General features: G+C 42.4%; 1 protein-coding gene across 1 annotated transcript in view; it reads left to right on the plus strand.

Annotated features, from left to right (window-relative positions):
- The window catches only part of LOC144485304 (scavenger receptor cysteine-rich type 1 protein M130-like), a 107,685-nt gene that overhangs the window by 59,535 nt on the left and 32,309 nt on the right, over positions 1–15,841 (plus strand). The window contains exons 9-10 of the mRNA XM_078203518.1: positions 9,449–9,517; positions 9,658–9,969. Coding sequence (XP_078059644.1) covers positions 9,449–9,517; positions 9,658–9,969 — 381 coding nt within the window. The remainder of the gene's footprint in view (positions 1–9,448; positions 9,518–9,657; positions 9,970–15,841) is intronic.

A 15,841-nucleotide genomic window follows, 5' to 3' on the forward strand; every position in this document is an offset into this window, starting at 1 on the left:
CAATCCTCTGGGACCTCATCAGTGGCCAACGTGGAAACAAAGATTTCTGTTAGAGGCCCAACAATTTAATCTCCTGTCTCCTTCAGTAAGCTGGGATAGATGTCATCTGGCCCTGGGGATTTGACTATCTTAATGCTTTTTAATTCACCTATCATTTCCTCCCTCGCAATGATGACTTGTTCCAAAGGGTTTACACAGCACTCCAAGACACCATCAATTAACGTGTTCTTCTCCTTTGCGAATATCGATGAAAAGTATTAGTAAGTCTGCAGAGGACACCAAGATTGGTGGCATAGTGGACAGTGAAGAAAGTTATCTCCAATTGCAACGGGATCTTGATCAATTGGGCCAGTGGGCTGACGAATGGCAGATGGAGTTTAATTTAGACAAATGCTCGGTGATGCATTTTGGTAGATTGAACCAGGGCAGGACTTATTCGGTTAATGGTAGGGCGTTGGGGAGAGTTACTGAACAAAGAGATCTAGGGGTACATGTTCATAGCTCCTTGAAAGTGGAGTCACAGGTGGACAGAGTGGTGAAGAAGGCTTTCAGCATGCTTGGTTTCATTGGTCAGAACATTGAATACAGGAGTTCGGACGTCTTGCTGAAGTTGCACAAGACATTGGTAAGGCCACACTTGGAATACTGTGTGCAATTCAAGTCACCCTATTATAGAATGGATGTTATTAAACTAGAAAGAGTGCAGAAAAGATTTACTAGGATGCTACCAGGACTTGATGGATTGAGTTATAAGGAGACGCTGAATAGACTGGAACTTTTTTCTCTGGAGCGTAGGACGCTGCGGGGTGACCTTATAGAGGTCTATAAAATAATGAGGGGCATAGACAAGGTAGATCGTCAATATCTTTTCCCAAAGGTAGGGGAGTCTAAAACTAGAGGGCATAGGTTTAAGGTGAGAGGGGAGAGATACAAAAGTGTCCAGAGGGGCAATTGTTCTGCACAGAGGGTGGTGAGTGCCTGGAACAAGCTGCCAGAGGTAGTAGCAGAACATAGAACGTAGAACATTACAGTGCAGTACAGGGCCTTCGGCCCTCAATGTTGCACCGACCAGTGAAACCAATCTAAAGCCCATCTAACTTGCACTATTCCAATATCATCCATATGTTTATCCAATGACCATTTAAATGCCCGTAATGTTGGCGAGTCCACTACTGTTGCAGGCAGGACATTCCACGTCCTTGCGAATCTCTGAGTAAAAAACCTACCTCTGACATCTGTCCTATATCTATCACCCCTCAATTTAAAGCTATGTCCCCTCGTGCGAGCCATCATAATCCGAGGAAAAAGGCTCTCTCTGTCCACCCTATCTAATCCTCTGATCATCTGATATGCCTCTATTATGTCACGTCTTAACCTTGTTCTCTCTAACGACAACAGCCTCAAGTCCCTCCACCTTTCCTTATCAGACCTTCCCACCATACCAGGCAACATCCTGGTAAATCTCCTCTGCACCCTTTCCAATGCTTCCACATCCTTCCTATAATGCGGCGACCAGAACTGTACGCAATACGCCAAGTGCGGCCGCACCAGAGTTTTGTACAGCTGCAAGATGACCTCATGGCTCCGAAACTCCATCCCTCTACAAATAAAAGATAACACACCGTACATGTTGTAGGTAAAAAAAACCTCTGACACTATTAGTCGATCAAAATGCAGGTTTATTTTCACAATTGTGGGAGAAGTGAGGTTCCTAACAGTGGACCCCCAGCCTTCTCATCGAACACAAGTAAGAACAGAGTTTATATATGTCCCGGGCCCCGCCCTCATTACATTGCAATTCTCTAAGATGTCTGTCATTGTTCATGGTGAGATTCTTGTTGTATTAGCAGTATCTTCCTCTGCGTAGTTTGTTCGATCTCCAAGGCCACGGTTGTTCGTCATTTATATCCTTGAAACAACATCACAGGTTTTGCACAAACAAGTTAACTAATATACATATAAGTTTGTATAATACTTTATATCAGGATAAGATGAATAACGTATGATGAATATATATATATATATATATGAATCTATGGTTATACAAAGACAGAAGGCATACATGTCAACTCCATCGTGTTAAACAAAGGTACATAAAAATGGAGATTGTTTAGCTTATTTCGAGCTGGGTTAATCGCATTTCTTAATAATAAGAAAAGCTGTTCCTCTTATCTGGCACAGACATGAAAAACATCGAACTCTGACAAAAACATGAACTCTGCAGTGTTCTCAACAAAATCACAGAGTTCGGGTCTTAATGCTTAAGTGTGACAAAGTAACCCCTTCCCGACTTCAGTACACCTCTTTAACAACCCTATCAACCTGGGTGCCAACTTTCAGGGATCTAGGCACATGGACACCGAGATCTCTCTGCTCATCCACACTACCAAATATCTTACCATTAGCCCAATACTCTGTATTTCTGTTACTCCTTCCAAAGTGAATCACCTCACACTTTTCCGCATTAAACTCAATTTGCCACCTCTCAGCCCAGCTCTGCAGCTGTTCTATGTCCCTCTGTAACCTGCAACATCCTTCCGCCCAGTCCACAACTCCAACGACTTTAGTGTCATCCGCAAATTTACTAGCCCATCCTTTTACGCCCACATCCACGTCATTTATAAAAATGACAAACAGCAGTGGCCCCACTGCTACCAGGGACCACGGGTTCGAATCCCACCACGGCTGATGGCGAAATTTGAATTAATCAAAACATGGAATTGGAAGTTTAATCATGGCCATAGAACGATTGTCGATTATCGTAAAGAAACGGCAATGACAAACTCAGCCTGTTGACCCTGCAACGTCCTCCGTACAAACAGCTCGAGGCTTGTACCAAAAATGAAGAGATATTTCAAAGACTAGTCAAGCATGACATTGCCATTCTCCCGGCATTGTACCTTAGCGACAACGTCCGAGGCATCACCACTTCCCTGCCTGTTACACCGGCAGGACAGATCCAGCAGAGCTTGAATAGTGGACTACTGTCTGGATGGAGCTGAATTAAGGGTTGAGCGCATGAGCAGTCTTGACATGAGATCAGACACTGTCAAGGACACCTCCAGGTGCCACCACCCTACCGGCCCATCAGCAAATGAATCGATGCTCCTCAAAAGTGAGGAAACATCAAGTGTGACAAGGGCGCAAATGCAATCTGGGAGGGTGATTTCAGTCTCCATATCGCAGCACAAATATAGAGCGATGTGATTGGATCCTAAATAATATAACAGCTCGATCAAAAAACTGTGGATGATGGAATCTCAAACGCAAACAGAAAATGTTCGAAAACCTCTGCACGTCCGACAGCACCCCTGGGGGGAGAAAACGAGCTCAAGTTGAGAGTCCGGGTCACACTTTGTTAGAGCTGAAAACAATTGGAAATTGAATGATATTTATACTGCTGGGTGAATGGGGTGGGGGTTGCGCCCTGGTGGTACTGTGGGGCACGCACTGGAACAAATATAGTACTTGTGCACTTAGCTTTAGAATAGACGATTCAGTAGTTGTCTTAAATGCTGTTAGCCCCCCATAACGTTTGCAACATCCTTCCGCACAGTCCACAGCTCCACCGACTGTAGTGTCATCCGCAAATTTACTAGCCCATCCTTCTACGCCCACATCCAGGTCATTTATAAACGATTTCCTCGTTTATTGATGTCGCATGGAGTGAATAAAATTGGCTGCAGACTGGTTTCTCTGATACTGGGAATCTCAGAAGGAGGCCGAAATGAATTATCCACTTGCCATTTCAGCCTGACGATGGTTTCAAATGATTCAACCTTGCATTTTTCATAGATGGGCCATCTTCCTATAATTCACGATTGGATTAGCTGTGGGGTCGCCTATTTCAGGGAGTTGCCTTGTTGTCCACAAGAATTCGTAACTGATTTGGCATTGCTGCGGATTTTTGGTCTAATATTCTAGTTATGTAACCACTTAACTCTATGTATTGCATGCTGCCTCATATGTTTGACACCCTTTTTTTCTTGAGCTCCCACTTCAACTGTTTGACATTTCTTATTGAAGTATGACTGGTATTGCTCCACATTCTTCATTGAAGCAGGATTGACCCTTTCGCTGTTCGGCAATGTAAAGTGTGAGATATACCAGACAATGCGTTCAGAAATTGTGGTGATTAGAGTTATATTACTGCTCATTGTCTACAGTGCGTAGTGGATGCCAGTACTTGATCTGACAGATCTGCTCGGATTCTATTTCAATTCAAAAGGAGCCAGTGTCACCCAATAGCATAAATTATTGTCTCAGTTTGAACATATGATTCCATCTCAACAACTATTGAGCAATGTGCATTCTTATCAATGCAAGCAAGACCAGGTGCATTGATGACAGCAATATTGCCGAGTGCGATAAGAAGTGGTTCCAAAATCCCTCGGGCGCACCCGCCTTTCCCCGCCTCATATTTGTTCTCTTATCACCTCTCGCAATCCCAGTCTGTCAGATATACCTTTCAGCCGGGATCAGCCGGCTGTCTGTAGTAGTGTCAGTGAGCCATACTTCATGATAGGCAGAGAAATCTCCCAACCAGAGTACAATTTCTGTCCTTGTTACTCACTATGTTCCCTCCAACTGATGTTCGGCCTCGAGGAGTACAGGATTATGAGGTTCAAGAACCAGGGGAGGGAGTCTCAATGTTAGAATCAAGCCACTAGAACTGAGATGAGGAGAAACTGCTTAACTCAGAAGCAGGTGGTTTTCTGGAATTATTTTCTCCATATAATGAAAACATCAAAGGGTGCACCAAGTGTGCTGGAAAATGGCGTTGAAGGGGAAGATCAGTCATGATCTGATTGAATGACAGAGTGTTCTCGAAGGTCGGAGTGACCTCCTCCGGCTCCTATTTCTTACCAGCAACTAATTATTTCGTGCTTGACCTTATTCCTGACCTGCTGTCAATGTTTAGGACTATCAAGACAATTCATTTCTGATTGCGCGCCGGCTTGGCACCGCCTCTGCTGGGTCTGCCCCTACTATTGGGACAGGGAAGGGATAGCAATGTCGGCGTTTTTAGGATACCATTCAGTGAGTACTTTCGCGTCAGGCTGGCACGGTAGTTTGCAATGCTGCCTCATGGAGCAGAGGGACCCAGGTTCAATTTCGATATTGGGTGACAATCAGTGTGGAGTTTGGAATTTCTCCCCGGATCTGCGTGGGTTGCCTCCGGGTGCTCCGGCTTCCTCCGGCGGTCCAAAGGATTGGTTGATTGGCCCTGCTACATTTCCCCTTCGTGTCCCAAGATGTTTGGATCAACCATGGTGTTTGTGTGGCGTCACGGTGATAGGGAGGGCGTGATGACCTGGGTAAGAGAATCGGTGCAGACGCGATGAGCCGACTCGTCCCTTTCTGCACGATCGTAACTCTATGATTCTATGATACTTTGCTGCTTCAGCTGGGGCATGACATCTGATTGCTGTTACCGGTGCGCAGTTTAATATCAGTACTTTGTTTCATTTCTCTTACGCTGACTTCTTTGTCCTCGATTGGCACAACTGAATTCATTGCTCGAATGCTTAAAGGGGAAGTTAAGAATGGACCAATTTGTCTTTCTCTGACGTCACATGCAGGCCAGAACAAGAAAGGATGATAAATTTCATTTCAAAATTCTAAGTTCCCTCTTCACCCTCATTATTACTTTCTAATGTACTTAACTTGTCGAACCGAGGTGTTGACTTGCTTCGATTTGAATCTCTGTATCCAGAATACCGCATTACTGTAACAACATTCGATATGTACCTCAGTTTATTCAGGTTACGAACTAAACAAAAAGCCCATCAAACATGTTCGTTTCGATGTCAAATTTCAGCTCACTTCTGAGGAAAGCGATAAGAAATTTCGAGATGAAAGTCCCTTTCTTCCTAATTCTGATTTCATTATACGTTTGAATATGCTGCTTGAAACAAAATCGTGTAGATGCAGTGGTAAATTCAGAAGTGCAACGAATATGCATTTGAAGGAAAAATATATGCGCAGAGTTGGGAAATAGAACTCGGTAATGGGAATGCCTGGATTGCAACATTTCTTATGACTAACAGTTGAAACTCTAAACCTGGATTGACTGCATGTAAATAAATTCCCGTGTTTGCAAATTAGTTAAAAGCACAGGGGAATAGCATCCCCTCTGCGTGCTGTCAGCACAAATGAATCTAAAACATTGGAATGTTTGTTCGTCGTCTCCAAATGTTCTTTGCATTTTTTGATGTAAGCACGGGGCTCAAAATAAATACGAAACTTTCAAGTCAGTAGGAGGATTTCAATAATGAGCCAGATTCCACTTTATCATTAAAACAAAATTAATAATATTCCGAAGCTGCAAATATTAAATAGAATGGAACGTGTAGGAAATACTCAGCAGGGCAGTTAGCATTTGTGGAAGGAGAAACTGATTTCAGAAGTGAAGAAATATCATATTCGACTCGGAAAGTTTCTCTCTCCAAGGGTGCTGCCGGACACCTGAACATTTTGGAGCACTTTCTGTCTATTACAGTTTAACGCTAATTGTCTAAACTTCAGCTACCAGCTACTGGGAACGCTTGACAGGAGAGCTGATAGAATGTCATCGTTTAATGCGAGGGCAACTAGATATAAACGTAGTGAGATTTTTATTAAGTTGTACAGGACACTGACGAGACCACATCTGCAGTAGGGTATGCAGTATTGTTATCCGTTTTAACGGAATTCTATAAGTCCGCGTGAGGCAGTTCAGAGAAAGGTTACGCGAATAATGCCAGAAATGTATATCTTGTCTTACGAGGAAAGAGTGCGCCGGCTAGGCTTGTATCCACTGGAGATTAAAAGACTTACAGATGATTTGATTGAAACATTTAAAATCCCTGAGGTGTTTGACATGTTGCATGTAAAGAGAATGTGGGAGAATCTGGAACGAGGGCCTACTGTTTAGAAGTTAGGAGGACACTCATTTTAAGATGAGATGAGGAGATTATTTTTCTCTTTCTTAGAGGGTGGCGAGTGTTCCTGAAAAGGAAGTGGAAACAGAATCTTGGAATAATTTTAAGGCAAAGTTGGATAGATTCCTGATAAATAATGAGGCGAAATGCTAGCTGCAGAATAGCCTGCAGTTTACAATAGGAACACGCATTCTTTCACTGAAGGTAACTCCATTAATAGTAGGGTGTTGGGAGAGGTATAGAACAAAGAGATCTAGGGGTATAGGTTCATAGCTCCTTGCAAGTGGAGTCAAGAGTGGACAGGGAAGTGAAGAAGGTATCCGGCATTCTTTCTTGCATTGGTCAGAACATTGAACACAAGACTCAGGAAGTCTTGTTGAAGTTGCACAAGGCATTGGTAAGGCCACACCTGGAATACAGTGTACAGTTTCGGTCACCGTAGTATAGAAAGGATATTATTAAAGTAGGAAGAGTGCAGAAAAGATTTACTAGGATGCTACCGGGACTTGATGGTTTGAGTTATAAGGAGAGGTTGGATAGACTGGGGCTTTTATCTCTGGAGCGTAGGAAGCCTAGGGGTGATCTTATTGTGATCTATAAAATAATGAGGGGCATAGACAAGGTGGACAGTCAATACCTTTTCCCAAATGGAGGGGAGTCTAAAACTAGAGGGCAAAGGTTTAAGGTGAGAGGAGAGAGATACAAAAGCGTCCAGAGAGGGATTTATTTCGCACAGTGGGTGGTGAGTATCTAGAACGAACTGCCAGAGGTATCTTAGAAATCTTAGAATCTTAGAAACCCTACAGCACAAAAAGAGGCCATTTGGCCCATTGAGTCTGCACCGACCACAATCCCACCCAGGCCCTATCCCCATATCGTTACATATTTACCCACTAATCCCTCTAAGCTACGCATCCCAGGACTCTAAGGGCAATTTTAGCATGGCCAATCAACCTAACCCGCACATCTTTGGACTGTGGGAGGAAACCGGAGCACCCGGAAGGAAACCCACGCAGACACGAGGAGAATGTGCAAACTCCACACAGACAGTGACCCAAGGCGGGAATCGAACCCAGGTCCCTGGAGCTGTGAAGCAGCAGTGCTAACCACTGTGGTACTGTGAGTAGTAGTAGTAGAGGCGCGTACAATTTTGTCTTAAAGCAATATTTAGACAGTTACTTGGGTAAGATCGATATAGAGAGATATGGTCTAAACGCGGGCAATTGGGACTAGATTAATTGTAAAAAGAAACTTAGCGCGATGGACAAGTTGGGCCGAAGGGCCTGTTTCCATGCTGTAACCCCCTATGACACTAGGGCTATGACTCTATGCATGGTAGAGTAGATTCGAGGAGCCGAGTGAATTACTCCAAATTCTAATTCGTAATTTCGTGCGTTCGGCACCCTTTCAAGTGAAATTAAAGCGGATGTTAAAGGTTGGCACGGCCGTGAACGAATATTCTACCTTTAACTTTAATGCTGTTTGGCGAAATCAGGGTGCCAAGAAGAATCTGATTGGTTGGGAACTCTAATTATTTGTTTATCCATTGCTCGGTTCGTAAAATAATTGAATGTGACTTAAAACAGATAATAAATTAGGACACTTAAAATCTCTCTATTTGGACCAAACATTCTGTTGTGGAATTTGAGCGTTTGAAATAGCGAAAATCCAAACTGGATATATTTTAAAGTGACCGGCACTGTGCAATTGCCATCATGGCTATTGTTTACGGACCTGGGCATCTAATGGCTGAGAAGACGTTAATGTAATTTAAGTGGGTGCAGAAGGGACCAGAAATAGTTTGGTAGCCAATGGTATAATTCATATGGAAATGTTATGAGGATAATTATGAAATTATGAAGCATGCTAAGGGCTTTCTGTTGTTCAATTCGAACGCTTAAAATAAATTGACTACAAGCAAATTATTAATCAGCTTGAACTGACTACAAGTAAGAGACGTAGAAAGACAGGACTTCAGATAGAATTGGTTCACGCAATAACAAACCTGGCTATATTACCAGAGACGTTCCTTGAAGCGAAATGGATGTTGCTTCTGACGTGGTCTGGTGCCGTGAGAATATTTTGTGTTCATGACATTTGCGACATTTTGTGAGCGCCAAGTCCTTCGTGACTTTCCCCAAAGGGAAGGCCCCTCAGGGCCAATGTTCAGTCAGTAAAATGCTTTTGATTAGTTGCGCCGGCGATATGTTCAAAGTTTATTCTGAGGTCTGTTAAATATTTCGGGCAAAAATGGGCAGAGGGAGCAGACGCGTGTGCCTGGCTGCATTAATCTTCCAAAGAGATGACGCAAATTCATTGGGCAGAATGACCCCCTAAGTGCTTTAGTCTTCAATTATATTCTTCATGCAAGTTTAATGTGGATTCAGGGATTCTGTGAAGTATATAGAATTAACCAGGTACCTGTTGACCTGGGCGTGTTCGTGTTCAATGTTCTTTTAAAACTAGTAACCAATCTTTGTTCTTAGATTTTCAGAATCTATATCACCCACCTTTTTGTGTTTCAGTGGCAGCAGCGCGATCCTCTGTGCAGCCTTCCAGTCAAAGTTATACAGTTGATGGAGTGAATGACAAAGGTAAACTTTTCAACATTTACGTAAATATGCCCAGGATGATCTGAGGTAATCGCTTTTGAATCATTACAAACTGCTTTAACATTTAACACTAAAGTTGTGTTTAATCAGAAAATTGCTGTTCCCTTTCAAATGTTTAACAGAGTTGAGAGACGTGCGACTGGTGGGCCGGGAGGCGCCATGTATAGGGCAACTGAAGATATATTACAGAGGTCAGTGGGGCTCCGTCTGTAGTAGTCTGTGGGATTCAACTACTGGAGATGTCGTCTGCAGACAAATTGGTTGCATTGCTCATCACACAACAATTACCACATCCATATCACAAGATACGGGGCCTATTTTATTGGATAAAGTTCACTGCAATGGAACTGAGTCTTCATTGTGGGATTGTCCATTCAGCGTTGCGGACGGGAAGAACTGTGAAACAGGGAAACTGTTGGGCATCTTCTGTAAAGGTATTTTTCCTTATTAGTGATTGTTGAATATTTGTCATTATGTACTTTGTTCGTATAGTATTATCGGAAGTGCATTGCATCCCCGGTTAATAACGCAAGAAAATAGAAAGGGAGATCTTTTAAATGATGCTGCCTTTTTGTTATAATGCACATGATTCCGTTTACTGACATAATCCTAAACCCACACATTAGTTTCCGCACCTAGGACGAAGATATCCAGCTTAACGTGAACGCCACCTCTCTCAATCGCTCCTCTGTCGATAACTTGGGGAAACTGCTTGGCCAAAAACGGAGGTGAATGAACATACGTTATTTTCAATGGAACATTGAGAAGAATAGAGCTATTGTTTTCTGCGTCTACCAAATGAAAATCACTCTTTGAACACAGAGTCCAGTTGGTCGTCAGACCATTTTCTCAGGCTGAAGAACGGACTGCTAACAAACTCGATTTCATATTTCACCCAAGAAGTACTTCTGATGACACAATTGCACCAAGCACTAAGACCACATGTTCTCACCTCTACATTACCATCGAACTCTGAGTCATAGAATCATACAGCACGGAAATTGACCCTTTATACCATCTGGTCTGCGCCAGTCATCAAGCACATATCTAATCCAATCCCATTTTCCAGCTCTTGATCTATAACCTTGTATGCTATAGAGTTTCAAGTGCTCATCTAAATTCTTTTAAATGTTCTGAGCGTCCTCCCTCTAAGACCGTGACAGTGAGCTCAAGATTCTTAAGACCGTCTGGGTGAAAAGGCTTTTCCTCAAATCCCCATGAATCTTCTGTCCATTAGCATAAATCTATTATCCAGGTTATTGGCGACTAAGGGGAAAAAGCTTCTTCCTATCAACCCTATGTATGCCTTTCATTATTTTGTGCAACTCAATCAAATCACACCCCACGCCTCGCCCCTCAACTTTTTATGCCCGAAGGAAAACAACACAGGCTAACCAGTCCCTCTTCAATGTTGAAACATTCCAGCCCGGGCAACATCCCGGTTAATTTCCTCAGCACCATTTCTAGTGCAATCGCACCCTTCCTTACTTTGCTAAACAGAAATACATACAGTACTCTAGCTGTTATCTAACGAGGGTTTTATACAGCTTCATATTAACCTCCCTTCGGTTATATGATGCGCCTTAGCTAACAAATACAAGTATCACATGTGACTTCTTAACCACCTTATCTACCTGTGCTGCTGTTTGTAGGGATCTATGAACATGCGCCCCAAGGTGTCTCTGTTTCTCTGTGCTTCCTGGCGTCCGACCATTTATTGTGTATTGCCTTGCCTTGTTAGCCCTCCCAAAATGCGTCACCTCATAACTTTCAGGGTTAAATTACATTTGCCACAGTTCTGCCCATCTGAACAGTCCATCTATCGCCCTGGAATTTAGGAATTTCCTCCTCACTAATTACCAGACCACTATTTTACTGTCATCTTTAATTAATCATATCTGCTGCAGAATTTTTCCCAGTTCACACAAAGCCCTATTCACCCAGCACAGCAATTTTCGTTGATCCACACTGATTCTCTTTAATAAATGGCTGCACTTTATCGTATTGATCCTTGTTTTTATAATTTTATCTATGGCCTGGTTAAAGCATATCGTTGCAATCTTCCCAAGCAACAACCCTTCACGACATCTGCCCCTTTTTAATACTGGGTTCTTGAGATTCGGCGAGTTTAGTCACCCATCATTTATGAGCTGACATAGCCTTGACCATAAATGTGTTCCTTTGAGCCCAGATGCCTGTGTGTTCCTCCTTCCAGACACGACATTAACAATTACAGTTTTAGCAACATTATTAATATTTCCCTACTTGACTATGTGCTATTTTAGTTTATAATGCCTTTGTGAAATGTTCAGGACATTTCTTACGATAAAAGCGCCATATCAGTTCAAGCTGCTGTTGTCTTACCACTTCATCAGAAAGTACAGAGCTTTTTGAAGGGGTGATCAGGAAAATCGATGATGGCACTGCGGTAGACTTTTGCAAAGCCTTCGACAAGATACCGCATGGTCGACTGGTCAGTAAGGTTAGTTCACATGGGATTCAGTGAGAGCAAGCAAATTGGATACAAATTAAAAGCAAATTAGTGCGGATGCTGGAATCTGAAACCAAAAGAAAAAACGCTGGAAAATCTCAGCAGGTCTGGCAACATCTGTAAGGAGAGAAAAGAGCTGAAGTTTCGAGTGCAGATGACCCTTTGTCACAGCGTTTCCTCTTCTGGAATTGGATACAAAATTGGCTTGTCAGTAGGAAAAAGAGGTGGTGTAACTGAGTTTCTTTTCAGATTGGAGGCCTGTGACCAGTGGTGTGCCGCAGGAATCTGTGCTGGGTCCACTGATGTTTGACATTTATTCAGACGATTTGGATGAGAATACAGGGGGCATGGTTTGTAAGTTTGCAGATGACACAAAATTGTTGGTGCAGTGCAGAGTGAAGAACGTTGTCTTGGCTACAAGGGAATCTTTATCAATAGGGCAGTGGGCAAGGTATGGCAGATGGAGTTTAATTCAGGTAAATGTGAGGTGCTTCATTTGTTCAGGCAAACTGGTACAGGACTTATACAGTGAATACAAAGTCCCTGGGGAGTGATGTCGAACGGAGAGTCCTAGGGATGCAGGTATATGGTTCATTGAAATTGGTGTCACAAGTAGAAGAAGGCGTTTGGCACACTTTCCTTAATCGGTCAAAGCATTGAGTACAGGAGTTGCGAAGTTATGATATAACTGCATAAAACATTGGTAAGGCCACATTTGGATTACTACATACAGTATTACACTGTTATTAAACTGGAAAGGGGTGCAAATAATATTTACAAGGATTTTACCGGGACTGGAAGGTTTATATTTTAAGGAGAGGCTCGATAGGCTGGAATTTGTTTCTCTGGAGGATGAGGGATGAACTTGTAGGGGTTTATAAAATCATGATGGACAGAGATAAGGTGAATAGCCAAGGTCTTTTCCCCAGGGTAGGGGAGTCCAAAATTAGAGGGCATACGTTTACGGTGAGAGGGGAAAGATTTAAAAGAAGCAACTTTTTCACACACAGGGTGGTCCGTCTATGTAATGAACTGCCAGAGTAGGTCGTTGAGACAGGTGCAATTACAACATTTTAAATACATTTGGATAGGTACATGGATAGGAATACAGGCAAATAGGACAAGTTCAATTTGCGAAACCTGGTTGGCATGGGCGAGTTGGGCCAAAGGCCTGTTTCTCTGCTTTACACCTCTATGATTCTATGTGCCATAGAGTGTAAAGCTAATTTAACATCGTGGCTCTCCATAATCGCCAATGATTCTGTGTGTCCTATGATCAGACGTGTTGTCTGCGTTAGATATTTGTTTCTGTATGATTTGGTATCTGGATATCCTCATTATTTGTGTTCCTGTTTCTGTGATAATAAAATTCAGAACTTACGGTTTAATTTATTAATTAATATGATTACTTTTCTATCAACAAAACTGAGCAGGAATTAAAGTCACGTTTGCATACCTTTCATCTTAATCGGTGCAGGATCAAGTTCGTATTTCCGTCTGTGGTCATGCTCTCTTATTACCTTATCTCCCTTTCCCTTGTCCTCTCCATGATTTTGAAGAATTGCATTTTCGATTCAGAAAACACGACTGATATGAAGAGGTACAAACAGCTGATACTTCCGATCCAGGAGGAAATACAATACAGTTTTTCAGAAGGGTCATTTGGAATGCCGGCAGACTTGTTGAATCTATAAAGCATTCTTTTCCTTTAGAATAATTGAGGAGAGGCAGTCGAGGAAAGATTTTGGTAACATTTGTGAAAGGTTGCAGATTGATCAAGAAGTTCAAACAAGGATATTTTTTCTTTAACAAAGTGACATTTTAAAAATTCATTCTTGGGATGTGGGGATCTCGGCCAGCATTTGTTGCCCAAATGCCCTTGGAATGAGTGGCTTGCTAGGCCATTTAAAGGACAGTTAATAGGCAAACACATTGCTAGGGTCAGTAGTCATGTCGACGAGATCAAGAAATAGAAACAAATTTGCTCTTTAAAGGACATTAGTGAACCAGATGCAATTTGATAACGAACGATAATCTTCATGAGATATTTAGTTTCTTGGAGTTATATTGTACCATCTGCGGTGGTGGTCGTCGAAGTCAGATCCCAGGAAAATTACCCTAGATCTTTGGATTGCTAGTCCAATGACAAAACTACTGAGCCACTGTCTCCCTCGGATTCCATGCATGTTTTTGAGTAGACCCGTTTGGTTGGAATAGTGGGGGAATTGATGGGGACTACTTTATTTTCCGGGATACAAATATAATAGCGGAACATGCGTGTGCATAGAGGAGATGAAAAAACATTCAAGGAATTTGGAGTAGAAAGGGACTTTGGAAATTGCATTTTAGTTTTGTAAGGACAGGGGATGAAGGTTGGATTTTGATGCACGAGGTGATAGTGTCATGTTTAAATGAGACTCAAACAGCATCGATAGAGACAGATACAACCGTTTTCAATATTTTTGACATAGAAACTAGGACTGCAAGTTTTGCGATCAACATTTTAGTGGGAGTGCTACAGACAGAGCAGGAGGTGGGATAATTGAACTCTTGGAAGTCGTAAGGATGATCAGAAGGAAGCTGAAAAAATGCGAGCTCAGGCGAGGGAGATGGCAATTCTTTAACACAGCTAAGCAGGTGTTGTTGCTTTGAGAGAAATAGAAAGACTCGAGATCCGTGTATGCGCTTTTGGAGGTGCAGGTGGAGCCAACAGGAGAACGATGTTATTGATCATAGATGGCTCTAGAGACGAGATGTCGGGGCTAGCATGCAGATTCCAGTGACATTCTGGAATAGTGATCACCTTCAGAAGACGAGGACAGAATTCGCTAGTGTTACACTTGGTTCAGCCAGAGTTGAATGGTGAAACTAGTTATCCTCAATATTATTTCAAGTCTGCATCACATCGACCCTGGGCAGTAACAGTTCGGGTAGACCAGGTGGCAAGAGTCATTACAAGAGAGAAAGGATTGGCTTTACTGGGAGATAAGTAATCAAGGTAAAAGGATAAGCTGCTGATGAGGAAACAAGTGCCTGCAGATGTATTGTAACCAACGAAAGGACAATGGCTAACAAACAGGACCTTTGAAAATGATGTTATAATTGAATTGGGATTAGTAGACGAAGGTAGTGTTGCGATGTAGAATGGTGGCATATGTGGAAGTGATACAAGAAGTGATCACCGATGGTCTTAGCAGTAATTCGTATGATGAGGTGAGAAAGAGCCGGTTAAAATATGAGGGAAGAAGGTGAATATGCATTGGGAAGTTTTTCAGGAGGGAGCTATTTGGAGAAGATAAGAAGGCAATGAAGTAAGAAGCGAGTAAGCACTATGGGTTCAAATTGATGTTGAAATTGATGTTGAAATCACGAAGAATGTGAAGTATTTTGAGGTAGAGGTTGCAGGACGAAAGCATTGAAGATATATTGATGAGCCATGCGTTATTGTACTGGCGTGGCGATAGAAAATTAAGATGTTGAATTAAAAAAGAATGGCCAATACGAAATGTTTCGGGGAGCAAACATTTCTGATGAGTCAGAGTCAGGTCCAGATAAAGTTCGGAGATCATACCAAACTTCGATTGTTGTGGTAATCATCATGTTCAAGTAAATGGTCGAAATGCACACAGCAGCAAAATATCGTTAAGAGGAAATGTGCAATTGTGTTTCTCTGACTCGTTTTTCTTTGAATGGGGTGGTAAGGGGTAAGTGCTGGGTGTGGGATGGTGGTCGTGGGAGCGCTGCTTTTTTTTAAATGGCAATACCATTGGACTGGCAATCAAGAGGCTTACAGCTCTAATTGAACCTGGAATGAA

The sequence above is a fragment of the Mustelus asterias genome, chromosome 3, assembly GCF_964213995.1.
Source record: "Mustelus asterias chromosome 3, sMusAst1.hap1.1, whole genome shotgun sequence".
In the NCBI taxonomy this organism is placed as follows: domain Eukaryota; kingdom Metazoa; phylum Chordata; class Chondrichthyes; order Carcharhiniformes; family Triakidae; genus Mustelus; species Mustelus asterias.